General features: G+C 48.9%; 1 protein-coding gene across 1 annotated transcript in view; it reads left to right on the forward strand.

The window, feature by feature from the left end:
- Positions 1–17,848, forward strand: part of ADD2 (adducin 2) — a 48,420-nt gene extending 30,572 nt beyond the window's left edge. Inside the window, exons 9-14 of the mRNA XM_052648544.1 lie at positions 1,952–2,209; positions 3,118–3,237; positions 4,341–4,430; positions 6,423–6,570; positions 8,512–8,637; positions 17,541–17,848. Coding sequence (XP_052504504.1) covers positions 1,952–2,209; positions 3,118–3,237; positions 4,341–4,430; positions 6,423–6,570; positions 8,512–8,637; positions 17,541–17,848 — 1,050 coding nt within the window. The remainder of the gene's footprint in view (positions 1–1,951; positions 2,210–3,117; positions 3,238–4,340; positions 4,431–6,422; positions 6,571–8,511; positions 8,638–17,540) is intronic.
- Positions 17,849–18,565: the final 717 nt, after the last annotated feature.

The following is an 18,565-nucleotide window of genomic DNA, read 5'->3' on the forward strand; positions in this document are numbered from 1 at the left end:
TACTGTATGATCTCATTTATATATGGAATTGAAAAAAAAAAAACAACTAAAAAGTTCAAACTCTTAGATGCAGAGAACAGATTGGTAGCTGCCAGGTGTGGGGCAGAGAGAAATGGGTAAAGGGTCAAAGCTAAAAGCTTCCATATATAAAATAAGTAATCCTGGGTGTAATGTATAGCATGGTGACTGTAGTTATTAATACTGTGTTATATATTTAAAAGTTGCTAAAAGAGTAAGTAGATCTTTAAAGTTCTCATCACAAGAAAAAAATTGTAACTAAGTAAGGTGACATCTAGTTGAATCTAGATGTCAACTAGATTCAGGGTGATCATTTCGCAATACATACAATTTCTTTTTAACTGAAGTATAGTAGCCACTCCAGTATTCTTGCCTAGGAAATCCCATGGACAGAGGAGCCTGGCGGGCTACAGTCTATGGGGTCACAAAAGACCGGGCACAGTTTAGTGACTAAAACATGACATAGTTGATTTACAATGCTGTGTTAGTTCCAGGTGTATAGCAAAGTGATTCAGTTATGCATAGAATACGTACGAATATTGAGTCACTGTGTTGTACACCTGAAACTAATGTAATGTTACATGTCAATTATATCTTGGTTTTTTAGAAGGCTGCTTATGTGGTGCAGTCCCATTTATATAGTGTTTTATATATTATATATATATTATATATTAATTATATGCTATGCCATGCCAAGTCGCTTTAGTCGTGTCCGACTCTGTGTGACCCCATAGACAGCCGCCCGCCAGGCTCCCCCGTCCCTGGGATTCTCCAGGCAAGAACACTTGAGTGGGTTGCCATTTCCTTCTCCAATGCATGAAAGTGAAGTCGCTCAGTAGTGTCCGACTCCTAGCGACCCCATGGACTGCAGCCCACCAGGCCCCTCTGTCCATGAGATTTTCCAGGCAGGAGCAATGGAGTGGGGTGCCATCACCCTCTCTCTGTATATTTACAAATGTGCATATGTATATGTATGCTTAGAGAGATGACTGAAAGGATTTTTAGTGGTTGTCTCTCAGGATGAGATTTTGCATAAAACCCATATTTTCCTTACTTTTTTTCATATTGCTTAATTTTTCTACATGGCTATGTATTTTTTTGTAATCCACCTAATTTTTAATGCCACTTTAACTTAAAAAAAGGTGACTGGTAGAGCTAAGAATTATTCCAGCAGCTGCTAAGATTCCTGAATGTTCATTCTAAGTAACAGCCCACCTTTGAGGAATATGGTCCTTCTTAGGAGATAGGGATGTTCTCGAGTCAAATTCAGAGGTCCCAAGAGAGAAATAGTCAAGAAACTTCAGAGTTGAGAAAGGGAGGGCTACTGTTCAAATCAGCTGGGAAGCTTTTTAAAGTCCTGTAGCCCAGATTGTACCAATGTCCAGTGAAATGGGCAACCCTGAGGTGAGCCCGGATATCTATATTTTCAAAGCTCTTTTGTGATTCCAGTGTGTTGATAACTACTGGACCAGACCCAAAGCTGGAGCTCTGTCTGGTCCACAAGATTTTGGTGACTTTCTCACCCCTGATCAAAGGGCTTGTTGGAGTGGAGGAAAGGAAGGGGACTAAGACAGGGAGCAAGTAGAGAATCTGCCTGCAATGTGGGAGACCTGGGTTCAGTCCCTGGGTGGGGAATCTCCCCTGCAGAAAGAAATAGCAACCCACTCCAGTATTCTTGCCTGCAGAATCCCACGGACCGAGGAACTTGGTGGGCTGCAGTCCATGGGGGTCACAAAGAGTCAGACATGACTGAGCAACTAACAATTTCACTTTCTTCCAGAGGTGTGGCAAGGCCTGGGTTGTATTTTATTATGGAGACTTTGGGTTAAACTGAGTCCTTTAGATGGAAGGGGGTGAAGTGTGTGGGCCGGCCAGCTGGCATGTTATTGACCATTTTCCCTACCTTAAGTGGTTCTATTTTTGTTCTTTTCAGGGTTACAGAACAGGCTACACCTACCGCTATCCCTTCGTTCAAGAGAAAACCAAACACAAAAGTGAGGTGGAGATTCCAGCCACGGTCACTGCCTTCGTGTTTGAGGAGGACGGCACCCCAGTGCCTGCCCTGCGGCAGCATGCCCAGAAGCAGCAGAAGGAGAAGACCCGCTGGCTCAACACGCCCAACACCTACCTGCGGGTCAACGTGGCCGACGAGGTCCAGAGGAGCATGGGCAGCCCTCGGCCCAAGACCACAGTAAGGAGGGCAGAGGGGCCTCCGCTGGGGAGATTGGGGTCAGAGGAGAGCGCCTGACCCCCTGTGCAGGCTAAACCACTTTAAAAGAGGAACAGAGCAAACCTCCCTCAGGCCTGGGCTAGTCCTGTCTCCCCTTAGGGCTTCCTACTGGGCCTCTGGGAGCAGCTGCTCATGCCCATAGAGCAGATCGCCTGTTTCTTGTACCTCTGTGCTGAGTTTCTGGGTCCAGAGGGTGGCTGAACCAGGTCACTCTCAGCCGTATGAAAGCTTTTTGCTGCCACATCCAGAAGGGGCTTCTTGGAAGTTTGGGGGATGGGTATCCAACATTTGAATTGACCATCTGATGCAAAACCAGGAGGAAGGTGGGTACTTGCTTCCATCACATTGTCCTCTCCCATTAAACCCTCTTCTGTGGACTTGCTTTAGGCATTAGATGTGTTGAAGAGACCTGCCCAGAGGTTGAATTTTTACAAATTTTATGCTCTTTCCCTCTTTCTCTCTCACATAAATACCTCTGACCCTTAATTTGATTTTCACTACTTACTTTGTTAAGTAGCTGGCAGCCAAATCGAATAGCTCTTCATTAAAAAAATGAAGCTATCCACAAGTCCTCTTAAAACGCGAGTGGCCACCTGACTGTCGAAACTGGTCACCAAGGCTCTGTCCCTCCTCTGAAGTGTTATTTATGGCCTTTGATCAGGGGCCTTAGTTTGGTTGCTGGGTCATCTGCTGCCCATCTCTGCTCTGGGAGGCAGACATCCAAGTGCCCCAAGAGGAGGGAGTGTGTTTGTCTAGGCTTGCTGACCTTCCATGCAGGCTGGTCAGCCCAGCTCTCCTGGGGTGGACCATTGGGGTGGCCGGTGAGCTGTGTGCCTTTGTCTTACCCACTGGGCCTTGTGTGTGTTCAGTGGATGAAGGCTGACGAGGTGGAGAAATCCAGCAGTGGCATGCCCATACGGATCGAAAACCCAAACCAATTTGTGCCTCTCTATACTGACCCCCAAGAAGTGCTGGACATGCGCAACAAGGTAAGGTGTAGCTAACTGCCTCCCATCTCTTCTCCCACAAGGGTGTAAGGAAGGGGCGTCCGCAGGATGTGCCCGACTTACCCCAGGTGCCTCTTATGGGAAAGAAAAAAAGAAAGCGTCAGTTGCTCAAGTCATGTCCAATTCTTTATGACCCCATGGACTGTAGCCCACCAGGTTCCTCTATTCATGCAATTCTCCAGGTAAGAATCCTGGAGTGGAATAGCAATCCACTCCCTTCTCCAAGGGATCTTCCAGACCCAGGGATTGAACTTAGGTCTCCTGCATTGCAGGCATATTCTTTACCGTCTGAGCCACCAGGGAAGCCCATACGGGAAAGAAGGTATCATTTATTGGTCGTATTCCAGGCACGGTGCTAAGTGCTGTGCTTTTTCCATCACGTGTAAACATCTAAGACAGGGGTGCTAGCTTCAGACAGTGGATGTGTCTACTGCTGCTGCTGCTGCTGCTAAGTCGCTTCAGTCGTGTCCGACTCTCTGCGACCCCATAGATGGCAGCCCACCAGTCTCCCCCGTCCCTGGGATTGTCCAATGAGGCCCCCAAATTGAATTTTTACCAATTTTATGCTGTTTCCCTTTGGCTCATTTTCAAAATTGCAAAATCCTTTATATTTATTTCTCTACCTTGGCTGTATAGTTCACTCACTTATTTTCTTCATGTTACTTTAAATACCTAAGTTGGAACAGAACCACCTCCAATAGGTCAGGCATGCTCTCGGAGCAGCATTTCAATGTGTGCGCCTCTGAAATGCAGATTTCTGGCTTACCCTCAACCCTCCTCCCACGGGTTTGAGATTTAACATGTAGGAGGTGTCCCCCTTCCCCAGAAATCTGTAGTTTAAACCAATTCCTCCGGGGCTTTATAGGAATATTGAAAATTGAGAATCCCCCTCAAGGATCTACCATGCCTCGTTTCACTCTTCATCTCTTACAATGACCTTCTTAGAGTTCATGAGAATCTGGTGTTTCACTCGTTCCCTGGACGTGATGTGTTACTGTGTTCTGTTCACACCACACTGGGCGGCCTATTAAGTACGCCTTGCTTCTGGACCGCTAGCTCACTGCTCCCCCCGCCTTTCCACACAGATTCGAGAACAAAACAGACAGGATGTGAAGTCGGCAGGGCCCCAGTCCCAGCTGCTGGCGAGCGTCATCGCAGAGAAGAGCCGAAGCCCGGTACAGCAGATGCTGCCCCCGCCTGCAGGGGAAACGAGTTTGCCTTCTGGGTCTGCAGTGCCTGGGGCTGGGCGGCAGAACCCCTGAGCCCACATATGCCCACCTTTCCCTGTGCTCTTGGGCGCTGGTGCTCTTGCTGCAAAATGGATGCTGTGAGGACTGAGGACAGTGTCTTATCGCCCGCTGTGGGCGCCGGGAGGGCCGGGAGAAGGGGTGGGGAGCAGCCCAATCCGCCCACCCGCCAGAGTGATATGAAGTGATATGGCTTCCCTGGTTCCCCTGTGGAACTCCCGTCTGCCCTCTGCCAGTGCTCTGCAGGGTGGGCTCGCAGGAGCAGTGGCTGGCCGCTCCCAGCGGCTCTACAGCTGCCTGCTCCAAATGGTTCTGTCCTCTGTGCTTGAATATGGCATCATCAGGCCATACCTCTGAGAGGATGCCCATGTGCTCTCAGAGGGCAGACATGTATATAAGGACAGGTGCTCTGCAGGAGGGGGAGGGCCAGTGAGTTGCCTGCAAAACCCACATGGAGTTAGAAAATACAAAGTTGTTTCCATGCTTGAGATAGAACAGTGTTTGTGTAGTGCTTAGCAAAAGGGGTAAAGGTCAGAGTTCTGGCTTGTGTTGGAAATCATTGCTGCTCATTGCAAAGTCACAGTGGCATCTTCCTTAGCAGTAATGGCTGGGGCCGGGTGTGTGGAGGATTCAGGGACCATTCCTCTCTGCAGAGCAAACTGATGTCATGATTGCAGATGGGGCTGCAACTCACAAGATGGGTGCCCATTGGCAAGGGAAGTGTGAAGGTCATGCCATCCCCTCCGCCCCACGCCAGCTCAACCAAGAGGAGGGACATCAAATGTGCTACAGGGTCAAGGATAGACATACCCGCCCATAATATTGGGGGGAGGTGAGAATTCAATACAATGAGCAAAATTATTAAAAACGCTGCCATTTATACTGAGTGCTCTCCTTGGAGTCCCTCTTCTTGGGATCTTGGTGTTGGACTCTCCTGTGAACCCCATAATTGATAGGCCCAGTGCTGCCCTTCTTTTGGTAGGAGCCCAGGGTCCATCATCAGAATACCTGATGGGCCAGAAACAGATGGCCTGAGAGTGCGTGATGTGGGCCAGCTGCTCTGGCTCACCTCCCTTGGGCTTCACTTTCTTTGGCTCTTCAGGTCCAGAGCACTGTATCCTCAAAGGCCAAGAGGAGGATGCTGAGTTAGGATAAAGGGATAAAGGGCTTTGGGATCTGAATATCAGTCCCTGTCCTGGGTGAGAGGGGTCAAAGAATTCCCGGAGCTCACACAAGGCCCAGCGGTGAGCTCTCCAGAGCCAGGGGCTCCCCAGAGGTGTTGAAACACAGTGATTTTGCCAGTGTCCCTGTAGGGACCTGCAAAGCAGGCAGGTTGAAGATCCAAGATTCAAGACCTTGACTTCCTTGAATTTATGACTGTGTGCACAACAGAACTAACAGTTTGGACTGAGAATGCTGGAGTCACTGTGTGTTTTTTGCATATGACTTACTGCTGTGTGCTGTGTGGCTTGTCCTGCTGCTGGGGGAGGAGGGGTGGTGGGTGGGGAGTGGCTGGCTTGAAGCTGGTTGAGCCAACGCTTTGCTTGCTGGGTTTTGGCTGGCTGATTGTGGGCCGCTGACTGTATTTGCATAGTGACAGCTTGCAAGTGTCCACAGGAGAGATTGCAATAAAGGTGCATCTTCCTTCTCCTTGGGAGCATCCTTTGATTTTATTTCCAGGGCAGAGGGAGGTACCCCTGCATTCATCCAGGCAGTTGCAGAGAATCCAGGTCTTGGGGTGAGATAGCCATGGGAAGGAGTGAGCAACCCCACCCCAAGGCCCTGAGCTATTCCCAAGGAGCTGCTTGCCACGCTGTCCCTAGCAAGACCATGGGCAGCCACATGAGTCTGAAAGGAAGCTGGGGCCTGGGCCCCGAGCACGGCGTTCAGAGGGCAACACGCTCTGTGGTTAACTTTCAGTCCACAGACAGCCAGCTGATGTCCCAGGGCCAGGCGGATGCCAAAGACGAATCCGAGGAGACGGCACCCAACCCCTTCAGCCAACTCACGGACCAGGAGCTGGAGGAGTACAAGAAGGAGGTGGAGAGGAAGAAGCTAGAACTGGAGGGTAAATAACCCTGGTGGGGGGCCAGTGCTTCAGGACCTGCTGGAGGGAGGGGAGAGCTTGGGGCACCAGGGAGGCAGCAGAGAAACTGAGGCCATCACTACCCCCTGCTACCCACCCCCAAGCAGCCGGACCCACTCCTTCCTGCCCACCAGAGCCCCAGGGCTCCATCCAGGCTTCTTTGCTTTGTTTTCAATCTTCATTTGCTTCTCTGTGCCTCTTCTCTCCTATGTCTTCAATTTGACCTTCCTGCCTCATCACCAAACAATATTCTTAGGAGCATAATACTGTTATCCCCAATAATGCCCCTCATGGCTCCTACCTGGCGGTGGTTACATCGTGCTCCCATGATCCCATTGACGCCCTCATCTGGGAAGAAGGAGTTAATCCATGTGGTGCTTAGTTAGAGTAGCACCATATAAATATGGCCTAGGTCAGTAAGCACCAGACAAATGTTGGTTATAATAATGTGATCACTGTTACTGATGGATCTATCTGGTTTTGGTATAAACCTGGAAATCAGAACTGTCAGCAGCCAAGGCCTTTACGTCAGAATCTCAGTCAAGCCCATCTCTCCACGCTGACTCTTGAGAGCTTGTTCATGCCTTTGTCCCTTCCTGGCAGAGTTTCCCTTCTTGGCTACGTTATTCAATATCGTCTACACTTCAGGCTCTGCGGCAAACTTCTGTCCACCTAGGAAGCCCTCTCTGTTCCCCTCATGAGCTGTCCCTTCTCTTTGCTCTAGATGCACTTGGGGTCTGCGACACAGGACTTAGCTCTTGATTTTGTCCACCAGACAAGATGATGCTGAAAGCTCAGCCTCTCTCTGCACCAGTTGCAGAATCAAATCTCAGAGACAGAGTTTTGGGTGAAGTAGATAGGAATAGCTTTACTGTTTTGCCAGGCCAAGGGGGCAATGGTGGGCTTATGCCGTCACAACCATGTGTTCCAACTTAGGGAAGATAGTGAGAAATTTAGTATTAATTGTCCAAAGAGGGCGTGATCAGCTCATGGACATTCTTTGGATGGGTTGGTGGTGTGGTAAGTTGGAGTCAGCATCGTTAGCCTTCAGTTCCAACTGATCTGGGGTCTGCATGCTTGTGGGCAGCATGTCATTATCAATCATTACCTTCTTCCACTTGGAGGGCATTTCAGTATCTGCAAAATAGCTCAAAGATATGGTTGTGTGCATCCTCTGATGGGCCTTGCCCCAAAGCTGCTCTTGCTGTTTGTTTCTCCCTTGTCTCACCTCCTGTCCCTTTGATAATTAACAACAGCTTGAATCTCCCCATTGGAACTCAGGGAAGATCATGGAGGTTGAATGAAGGTAGCTTTCTATAATCAAAGAGATGAGGGACAGAGAGGCCTTGTGCCCAGGAGTCCCACAGGCCCCTGCATGGTATCAAAGGCTTTTATTCCCTCAGGGAAGGACCTTTTTCCACGTCCTCCCTCCCCACCCAAAGTCAGCCATCTTCCTGGGCACAAAGGCACTAGAAGAACCCTTGCCAGCTTGCTTGGAGTTCTCACGTGCCAGTCAAAGAAGTAGATAGAAAAATATAGTGCTTTTTGTCTCTAGAGATTGTTTGGACTGAACATGTAAATTACATAAATAATATGTGAGCTGCATACAAATGTTGGGCGGGAATTCCCCTGCAGTCTTGCGTCCACATCAGGGGTAATATAATCCATCCAAGGATGTGATTTGATAGAGGAAACAGACCTAGACTCTGACTCCTCCCATTTGCCTCGCCCAGAGTGTAGCAGACATTTAAAAAAGTGTGTGGGCAGGGGTGGGGGTGGCGGTGGGGGGATGGGGAAGCAGCTAATTCCAGTTAGGGGAAATGAGGGAGGACCAAGTAGAAGAAAGCATTGCCTCAAAGCACTCTGTCTGCCCATCTCTCTTCTGCCTGACCTCTGTCCTGAGTTGGTTTTCTGTGTTTTCAGGAGAGAAGGAGCCTGCCCCAGAGGAACCTGGCTCCCCTGTGAAGTCTGCACCTGCTTCTCCAGCTCAGAGCCCAGCCAAGTCCGAGCCGAAGAGCCCCGTGGGCTCTCCCTCCAAATCTGTGGATGGTGAGTTGAGCTGAAGTGCTCGCTGGCAGGGAGGAGGCACAGACCCAGAAAGGGGTCTGCATGGAGTTGTGCACTGCAGCGCCCCTGCCTTTTGACACATGCTGCCCTCCTACCAGAAACTCCTTCCCCTCTGCTATTTCTAGGGATCCTGAAATAGAGGTTGCCAGTTTTAAGCCTGTTCCATTCACAGGCTGTGACAATACATCTTGCGGGTATAGCCCGGTCTAAGCAATGCTGAGTACTTTAATGACTGGCCCATAGCCTCCTCGTCTTCAACTCAGGCCAGACTGCTGGTGGGCCTTTCTAGATGCAGCAGCCCAGTGCTTAGACTCTACTGTGCACAGGGATCACCTAGGCATCTGGTTAAAGTGAAGATTAAAATGTTAAAATTAAGATGCAGTAAGTCTGGGGTGGGACCTGAGACCCTGCATGTCCAGCAAGCTCCCAGGTAAGGCTGATGATGTCCTTGTCAACCTTGACTGTGCATTAGAATCACCTGGGGAGCTTTACAGTTCCTGACACCTGCCAAGGTCCTACCCCAGTGATTCCGAGTTCAGTGGTCTAGGAGTAGGGGTGGAGGAGTGCAGCCTAAAGTGATAAGATCTCTCTCCAGGTGAGTCTAATACATAGCCCAGGTTGAAAACCACATCATTAGATGCTAGTTTATAGAACAGAGCTCTAGGCCCAACTCAACTGGTAACTAATAAGAACTCAACTGCTGATTTTAGAAGATCAGTCTTCATGCCTCAGTTTCCTTGACTGTCAAATGGGGCTACTAATATTGCTATTTTTCCTTTTGAAGGTTCTTTTATATATAAGGGAAGGTATAGATGAAAACATACTTGGAAAGAGTAAAAGCATGATTTAAATAGAAGATCCAATTGTGGTTATGATGAATAATATAGGTTTGGTAGATAATAATAATAATATCATCCTAACCCTAACCCTAAAAACCCAAAGGAGAAAAGGAAAGATATACCCATTTGAAGGCAGAGTTCCAAAGAATAGCAAGAAGAGATAAGAAAGCCTTCCTCAGTGAACAATGCAAAGAAATAGAAGAAAACAATAGAATGGGAAAGACTAGAGATCTCTTCAAGAAAATTAGAGATACCAAGGGGACACTTCACATAAAGATGGGCTCAATAAAGGACAGAAATGGTAGGGACCTAGCAGAAGCAGAAGATATTAAGAAGAGGTGGCAAGAATAAACAGAAGAACTGTACAAAAAAGATCCTCACGACCCGGATAATCACGATGGTGTAATCACTCAACTAGAGCCAGACATCCTGGAATGTGAAGTCAAATGGGCTTTAGGAAGCATCACTACAAACAAAGCTAGTGGAGGTGATGGAATTCCAGTTGAGCTATTTCAAATCCTGAAAGATGATGCTGTGAAAGTGCTGCACTCAATATGCCAGCAAATTTGGAAAACTCAGCAGTGGCCACAGGACTGGAAAAGATCAGTTTTCATTCCAATCCTAAAGAAAGACCATGCCAAAGAATGTTCAAACTACTTCACAATTGCACTCATCTCACACACTAGTAAAGTAATGCTTAAAATTCTCCAAGCCAGGCTTCAGCAATATGTGAACTGTGAACTTCCAGATGTTCAAGCCGGATTTAGAAAAGGCAGAGGAACCAGAAATCAAATTCCAACATCCGCTGGATCATGGAAAAAGCAAGAGAGTTCCAGAAAAACATCTATTTCTGTTTGATTGACTATGCCAAAGCCTTTGACTGTGTGGATCACAATAAACTGTGGAAAATTCTGAAAGAGATGGGAATCCCAGACCACCTGACCTGCCTCTTGAGAAATCTGTATGCAGGTCAGGAAACAACAGTTAGAACTGGACATGGAACAACAGACTGGTTCCAAATAGGAAAAGGAGTACATCAAGGCTGTATATTGTCACCCTGCTTATTTACCTTATATGCAGAGTACATCATGAGAAATGCTGGGCTGGAGGAAGAATAGGCTGGAATCAAGAATGCTGGGAGAAATATCAATAACCTCAGATATGCAGATGACACCACCCTTATGGCAGAAAGTGAAGAAGAACTAAAGAGCCTCTTGATGAAAGTGAAAGAGGAGAGTGAAAAAGTTGGCTTGAAGCTCAACATTCAGAAACTAAGATCATGGCATCTGGTCCCATCACTTCATGGGAAATAGATGGGGAAACAGTGGAAACAGTGTCAGACTTTATTTTTCTGGGCTCCAAAATCACTGCAGATGGTGATTGCAGCCATGAAATTAAAAGACACTTACTCCTTGGAAGGAAAGTTATGACCAACCTAGACAGCATATGGAAAAGCAGAGACATTACTTTGTCAACAAAGGTCCGTCTAGTCAAGGCTATGGTTTTTCCTGTGGTCATGTATGGATGTGAGAGTTGGACTATAAAGAAAGCTGAGTGCAGAATTGATGCTTTTGAACTGTGGTGTTGGAGAAGACTCTTGAGGGTCCCTTGGACTGCAAGGAGACACAACCAGTCCATTCTAAAGGAAATCAGTCCTGAATTTTCATTGGAAGGACTGATGCTGAAGCTGAAACTGCTATACTTTGGCCACCTGATGCAAAGAGCTGACTCATTTGAAAAGACCCTGATGCTGGGAGGGATTGAGGGCAGGAGGAGAAGGGGACGACAGAGGATGAGATGGTTGGATGACATCACTGACTCAATGGACATGAGTTTGGATGAACTCCGGGAGTTAGCGATGGACAGGGAGGCCTGGCGTGCTGCGATTCATGGGGTCTCAAAGAGTCAGATACGACTGAGCGACTGAACTGAACTGAATAATATTGTCCACACCTCCCAGATCATGAAAGTGGCTTTAATGAGCTTCTGGAATCACTGTGGGGAATGAATGCTCCTCTCCTGGGTTCCCCGGGGCCCTCACTAGGGAGGGCTGGACCCCATGCAGATGGTACCAGCTGGGTGGCCTGATGGACCCTTCCCCTTCCTGGGTAGAATGGCCAGACATGTGGATGCTGCTTGCATACCACAATCCTGAGCTCCTTCTGTAAGTGAGTTGCTGCCTTGACCGCAGGCCTAGCACTGCCAGAGGAAACCCATCTGCTTGGGGCCAGAGCCTGGGTGGATGTCCCGTGACTGTGTCCATCTGTCTCATCACAGTGTTGTCGGCCTGTCTGCACCAGTGTTTTCCTTCCTCTTCCCATTTGTGCCTTCATCAAAGGAGTTTCCTCTGATTCTGAATACCTGTCTCTGTCAGAAGTACAGAGATGCCGTTTACTAACTTACTCCAACACTCGCAATGTGGGGAGGGAGGAGTATTTCAAAGGAAATAGATTTCTCCTCAGTTTTTAATTTGCAGTTTACAGCCTTGCCTTTGGGAGGTTTCCTGACTGTAAATGCCATGACCAATTCCACATGTGCTGTGCATGGCCTAGGCTTCCTCTAAGAGAGATGCACTCATGCACACTCTTGTATTCATGCAGGGCACACCTCCCAGAAGCAGCAGTCCCCCACAGTGAATGCACTGTGGGACCAGCTGCTGGGTGCTCCCCTCTGGCAGTTCCTGTCGCCTCAGGAGCACATCTGCAGCCCATTCCTAATGCATGGGCCCATCTAAGGAGCCCATGGTGTCTTCTAGGGCTGGAGGCCACAGCCTGAATGACTTTGGGGCACAACTGCCAGATCTGGATGCAGAGAGCACCCAGCCTGACTGCTGTCTGCAGCATCCCTGCAGCCAACTGCAGGAAGGTGATACCACTGAGAAGAGGCTTCCATTTCAGCTCTTGGGAGGCCCTTAGAGCACTCTCTGCTGTCCAGTGGGACAGAGGGCAGGAGGAGGAGGATGTAAGGGGTGGGATCACTGCTTTCCCACTGGCTGAATTCCTGCTTTTCTCTGACCCAAATCCGTGCTCCATGGAGAGGCACACCCCAGTTGAGTTGTTAGAAAAAAGACTTCCTGAAATAGATAGAGTTGGAGAATGTGGACCTCTTTGGAGCCGACCTCACGTGATGAGGCCCAGTTGGAGCTGTCTAGGGTGACTGTTGTGAGGTGGGGCTGGGTGGCTTGGCCATGCTGCCTGATGTCTTGCCCAGCTCCTCAGGGCTAACACTCCAAGTAGCATCTGCACTTTCACATGTAGCTCACCTATTGGGTCAAGAATGGCTTTTTCTCCATCTGTCACCATACTCTCAAATCCTCTTGTGCTAAATCACCTCACCATCACTCTTCCTCTGTCTCCTACCACCCAGCCTCTCTGAAAGAGGCTTTCAAGTCCTCCTCCTTCACCTCTGCCATCTCTCTCATCACCTTCTCTTTGACCAGCTCCTGACTGTCCCTGCCCCTGAAAACTCCATCCCCCCAGGAGCACTGGCTATTCCCGCAAAGAAATAGCCCTGCGTTTGACATTAGAAGATCAGCCCTGTCACTGACTAATTTAGCCATCTCAAATAAGTTGCTTAAAAACACTAAAGAATAGGGAACTAACATGAATCCTTGCCTTTCCTAATTCACAGCATCGTTATCAGGATAAAAGGAGCTCCTAAATATAAAAGGATCCAGTACTGTGTGTTCATAAATGAGCTCTCACTGTGTACTGTGTTCCCAGGGTTGTGAGAGATACTATACTGCTTGCTGTTTTAAGTCACTAAGTTTTGGGGTGGTTTGTTATGTAGCAGTAGATAATTATTAAATCATAGCACTTAATGAGAACCGGTTTATGGAAATTAGTTCTTCTGTGGGTTGACTAGGCTCGGCGGGATGGTTCTTATGCTCCACTGATGTCAGCTGGAGCTGCAGTCATCTGGGTGCCTGACTGAACTAGAATTTCCAAGATAATGCACTCACATGTCAGGTGCCTTGGTAGGAGTGGCTGGAAGGCTGGGCTCAGCTGGGACAGTGGAATGGCTGGGCCTCTTTGTCTGTCTCTGTCTCTCTCCACATGGTTGTAGGTACTCTTCATGTGGCTTCTCCATCTATGTTCCCATCAAGGTTGTTGGACTTTATACATGGTGCCTCAGGGCTCCCCAAACAGAAGCTAGCAGAAGCTGCTAGGCTTTCTTAATTCTTTAGCCTAAGGCTGGTTAGAAAGCACTTCCTTTAATGGCATTTCCTCTAGTGGTGCTTCCTCTGCATTCTGTTGCTTCCTCCAAGTCACAGGGCCATCCCATACTCAGTGTGGGAGGGGGCCACACTCAAGTGTAAAATTAATATATTGGTAGTAGGTTTAGAAAAGGGCAAGATCATTGTCAAATGTCGAGAGAGGCTTGAAGCAGACCATGGGGAGATATATGCTTGGACTGGCAGACAAGAGTAGAGTGAGCTTTCCAGGGTGTGGGCATTTCTGGGAGGGGACACTGGAGGACTGAGAGACAAGTGTTTGGATGCTGAGGGAAAGTGAGAAATCCACTCTGAGAGGTAAGTACCCAAACAAGCTTGGCATCTCCCTCCCAAAGCACCTCTCTTCCTCCTCCAGCCTCTGCAAGCCTTTCAGCTCTTTCCAGCCCATGAGGGTGTAGATATTGTCCCTGACTGCCAAGCCCAGTCTTTCTCTGAAAGAGAAAGGGCACTCTCCCTACTCCCTTTCCTCTTCCCTCTGCTTCCTGACCATCATCCTTGGATAGACACCCCCATTTTCTAGCGTCTCTTTCATTCCACCCACTCCCACATCTGACTCCTACTCCCAGAGCTCCAAGTGCCCCATCTAGGAGAGAAAGCCAGTGATTTTCCTTAGGGGATGTGAGAAGGTGAGTTTCCAACTGCTTCTAGTTGCTGGGCCTCTTCCCAGCCTGGTCTTCAAATAGCTGAAGACCCATCAAGTTCTGATCTTACTTGTTTTGGGCTTTTAGCAGAGGAGGGATCTGGACTCTCAGAGCTGGTCCTTGATGCTTTTCTTACTGGGGCCCAATAAGTATTTCTAGAGCCCTGTCCTGCTTCCCCTTCTCTTGGCCAGCCACACCCTTCCATGTTTTTGGTTTCTTCCAGTTGAGGGAGTGATGACCTTAATTTGGAACCTGACTTCTCCAAGGCCTATTGCCTCCCAGCCCCACTTTGTGTTTCTGCTGCTCCCCGAACAATTCATCATGAGAAAGCTCTGTATACTGCCAGCGTGAGAGATGCTGGCAGTATACTCAGCATGGTCTCATTTTCTGGATGGGGAAGAAGAACCTGGGTGTATACCTCTAAAGCAAGACATGGCAGAAGCTGTGGCTGTGGATGAGGCTGCTGGGGTGGGCATGGGTGAATGGTGCTGTTGGAGTAAGGATGCCTGTTACCACCAGGACAGGAAGAGGCACATGGACAGAAAGGGGGAGCCCTCTAATCTGCAGTTGTGTTCATAGAGCTAGAAAACAGGTAACAAAGTCATCGGAGAGGGGGAGACTTGAGAAATATGACCTCATCAGTCACCTAAGTGAGGGGCCATGAAAGGAACAAAGAAAGTCCAGGAGATTGAGAGTGGGGACAGGGGAGGAGGTTCAGAAGGTAAAGGCCAGCACACAGGCTGCTCTTTGTTTACATGGTTGGCTCAGGCTGTGACAAGTAAGAAAGATGACAATGTGCGGTGTTGGCTTGGTTGGAAAAAACCGTTCACGTGTTCATTTGTTTGCTGATGCATTCAACCATTCATGGGTTCCACAGTCACTTTTTGAGTACCTCCTATGAGCTAGTTACATAAATAATTAAACACAATCTTATCTAATTTATTTCAGTTTTGAGGGAGGGGATAGACATGTAAAAGAAGTGATTGTTTTATATTGCTGTGATGGGAATTTGTATAGTAGGGGCCGAAAGGAGTGACACATTCTACCTGGAAGCAAGGATGGGATCAGGAAAGAGTTCAAGGGGAGGGTAAGACTCAAGCTGATTCATTGTGTGGGTGAAGGTTGGGGACATGGAGAAGATAGAGAAGGGTGGTCCAGGCAGAGGGAAACAGGCTGTGATGGCAGAGACGGGTCCAGGGACAGAGGGTTGATGAGGCCAAAAGCAGATGAGGAGAGGAGAGGAGAGCGGTCGGGGGAAGGTTGTGTCTGGACTGCTTTCCTGTGTTTAAGAGAATGGCCAGTGATGACCATGGGCATGCATAGTGGGAGAGCAGACCATAAGGGCCATAGGAGTCAAGGGCTTTAGAGGGCTTGGTAGGTGGATGATGGCAGGATGCGGGCCAGACAGTAGGAAGATGGGAGTCAGAGCCAAGGCCCTCAGTACTAAGAGAGGACAGTCCTCAGGAGTCATTGGAGAAGACCTTGGTTTGCCCAGAGGGTTAAACTAGCCCATTCTAACTGTTTCCAAATTTAACGCCCTCTTCCATGTAACCAGATATTTCTTCAGTCTTTACCCTGTTAAGAACCCTAGCCCTTTCCCAAGATGTCTGTTTTGTCCCGCTCTGTAAATGACCAGCCCCACCTTCCCTAGCTATCCTTCCCACTTACACACATGCATACTCACGTGCACATTCACACACACACACTCATACACATGAACATGTACACATGTGTGTTCAACACATGCACACTCACACGTGTGTGCAATCACACCTGCACACTTGTGTGCAATCACATGTGCCTACCATGTGCACATTCACACACTTAGATACACATGCTCACTCATATGTGCATACTCACACACATGCACACACATGCACTCTCACACATATACAAGCACTCGTGTGCACTTACATATAGACACATGCACACACATGCATAATGCACACACTTGCACACTCACAGAAGTGCAGACACACACATGCATACTAACACCCAGTCACAGTCACAAATGTGCACTCATGCACACACTGATACATACAGGTGTGCACTCACACACATGCATGTGCACACTGACACAGATACACATGTTCACTCATACGTACATACTCACACACGTGTATACTCATACATGCACACTCATGCACACACAAGTACTCATGTGTACTCACATACTGACACATGTGCACACATGCATAATGCACGTGCACACGTGCACTCTCACACACACTTGCACACTTACAGAAGTGTACATTCACACACATGCACGCACATGCACATCAACATCCAGTCACCATCACACATGTGCACTCGTGCACACATACACAGGTGTGCACTCACACACATGCACTCTCACACACAGATAACACTCACACGTCTCAGTTTCACACAGTGTAAAGAGCACTAAGCTGGGACAGCAGGAGGCTGAAGTCTGTCCCCTTTTACTATTTCACTCAATTTTCCCATCGGTAAAATGGGGAGGAGCGAGATGATCCTCACATTCCCTTCTACTTTTCCAAGTCTACAGTTATAGTTTTCCTTCCTCCCTCCCCGTCCATGCATTTCAGAACTTGAATGGGAAGGAGGGTGGGGTGAGAGTGGGAAGGAGGAGGAGGGGCGGTTGGAGGGTTCTGTTTCTGGCCTTGAACGGGTGGCAGTCTGTAGGGTCTGGGCCACTCAGGAAACCCCAGCCTCGCTCTGCCTGCCCCTGCTCTGCCTACTGGGAAGATACTGCCCATTTTTTAAAGTTCCTCACTGGTGTGGGAAATGAAATGGGTATGAAAGCATGTTGTTTTCATATTTTTACTGGTGAAACTGAACCAGTGACAATTCTTAGACACCTCCCCTGAGCTGTCCAGCCTCTCTGTTGCCCGTGTCTTTTCCTCATTCTGTCCATACCAAGGAAAGCTCCCACCTGGGCCCTTGCTGAGTTGCTGCCACATTTGGACATCATGACCCATTTACATTTGTAGACAAGAACCCAGAGCCCCAGCCCACCAAGGGCCTGTTCTCTACTGTCTGGGAGAGAGCCCTCCCCTGACAACGCGGGCCTGCCACTTCCACGACTCTAGATTTCCCATATAGAATTGCCTGGAAATGGTTCTGTAGCCCCAGACAGAAGCTCTTGTCTGAATGAAATCTAATGGGTCATGTGTTTGGATCTTTTTCTAGAAGAGGCTAAGCTGACGGAAACAAGCAAAGACACCACAGAGCCGGACGTGACGCAGCAGGAAGGAGTGGTGGTCAATGGGAGAGAGGACGGGCAGACGGTGGAGGACACCCTCAGCAAAGGCCTCAGCCAGATGACCACCAGTGCTGACACGGATGTCGACACCTCCAAGGACAAAACCGAGTCTGTCACCAGTGGCCCCATGTCCCCAGAGGGCTCACCTTCCAAGTCTCCCTCAAAGAAGAAGAAGAAATTCCGCACCCCATCCTTCCTGAAGAAGAGCAAAAAGAAGGAGAAAGTGGAGTCCTGATTTGCAGTCCCCTGCGGCTCCCGTTTGTGTCTCCCCTACCCCTGCCCCATCTTCTCCCGTCTCTGACCCTGGAAGCATGGGGCCGAGGAGGGGTCGAATAGGCCCTGGGTCACACTCCAATGGGAAACTTAGAGATTGTCCCCCCCAGCCCCTCATTGTCCCTCTGCCCCACAGAAATCAGGTGACTTTCCCAAGGTCACTCAGCTAGTTCAAGGCAGAGCTCGCACTAGAATTCACGTCTCCTGGCTCGCGGTCCTGTGCTCCTTCCAGACACAACACTGCCTAGTTGTGGGCCACGCTCACAAGGATGCTGCCCCTGATCTGAGCCCAGGGCAAGGGGCCAAAGCCGGCTGCCAGCTCCCACCAACCAGGCCCCATTCAGACAGGCTGAGGCTTCCCTGAGCAAGGTCCTTGTCCTTGCGGGAACCCAGTCTCTTGCTGATGGAGCTATCACTATATTTAGAAATCTCTCTTCTCTTTCCTGTAGGGTAATAGCCCTGCTGCTCACAGTACCCAGACAAATGGACCTGTCCCCTCCACCAGAAGTTAATCCCTGTTCCCAAGGGCTGATGGCTTAGCTTGTGCTTCCCCAACCACTAACCTTGAGCTTTCTTCATGGAACCTCTGGAATGATGGCCGGAACAGTTGTAAGAGTGGGCAGGCATGAGGGCAGCCAGGTCAACCCCAAAGCAGGGGATGGTTTGATCAGTATAAGAA

The sequence above is a fragment of the Budorcas taxicolor genome, chromosome 11 (genome assembly GCF_023091745.1).
Source record: "Budorcas taxicolor isolate Tak-1 chromosome 11, Takin1.1, whole genome shotgun sequence".
NCBI classification, from domain to species: domain Eukaryota; kingdom Metazoa; phylum Chordata; class Mammalia; order Artiodactyla; family Bovidae; genus Budorcas; species Budorcas taxicolor.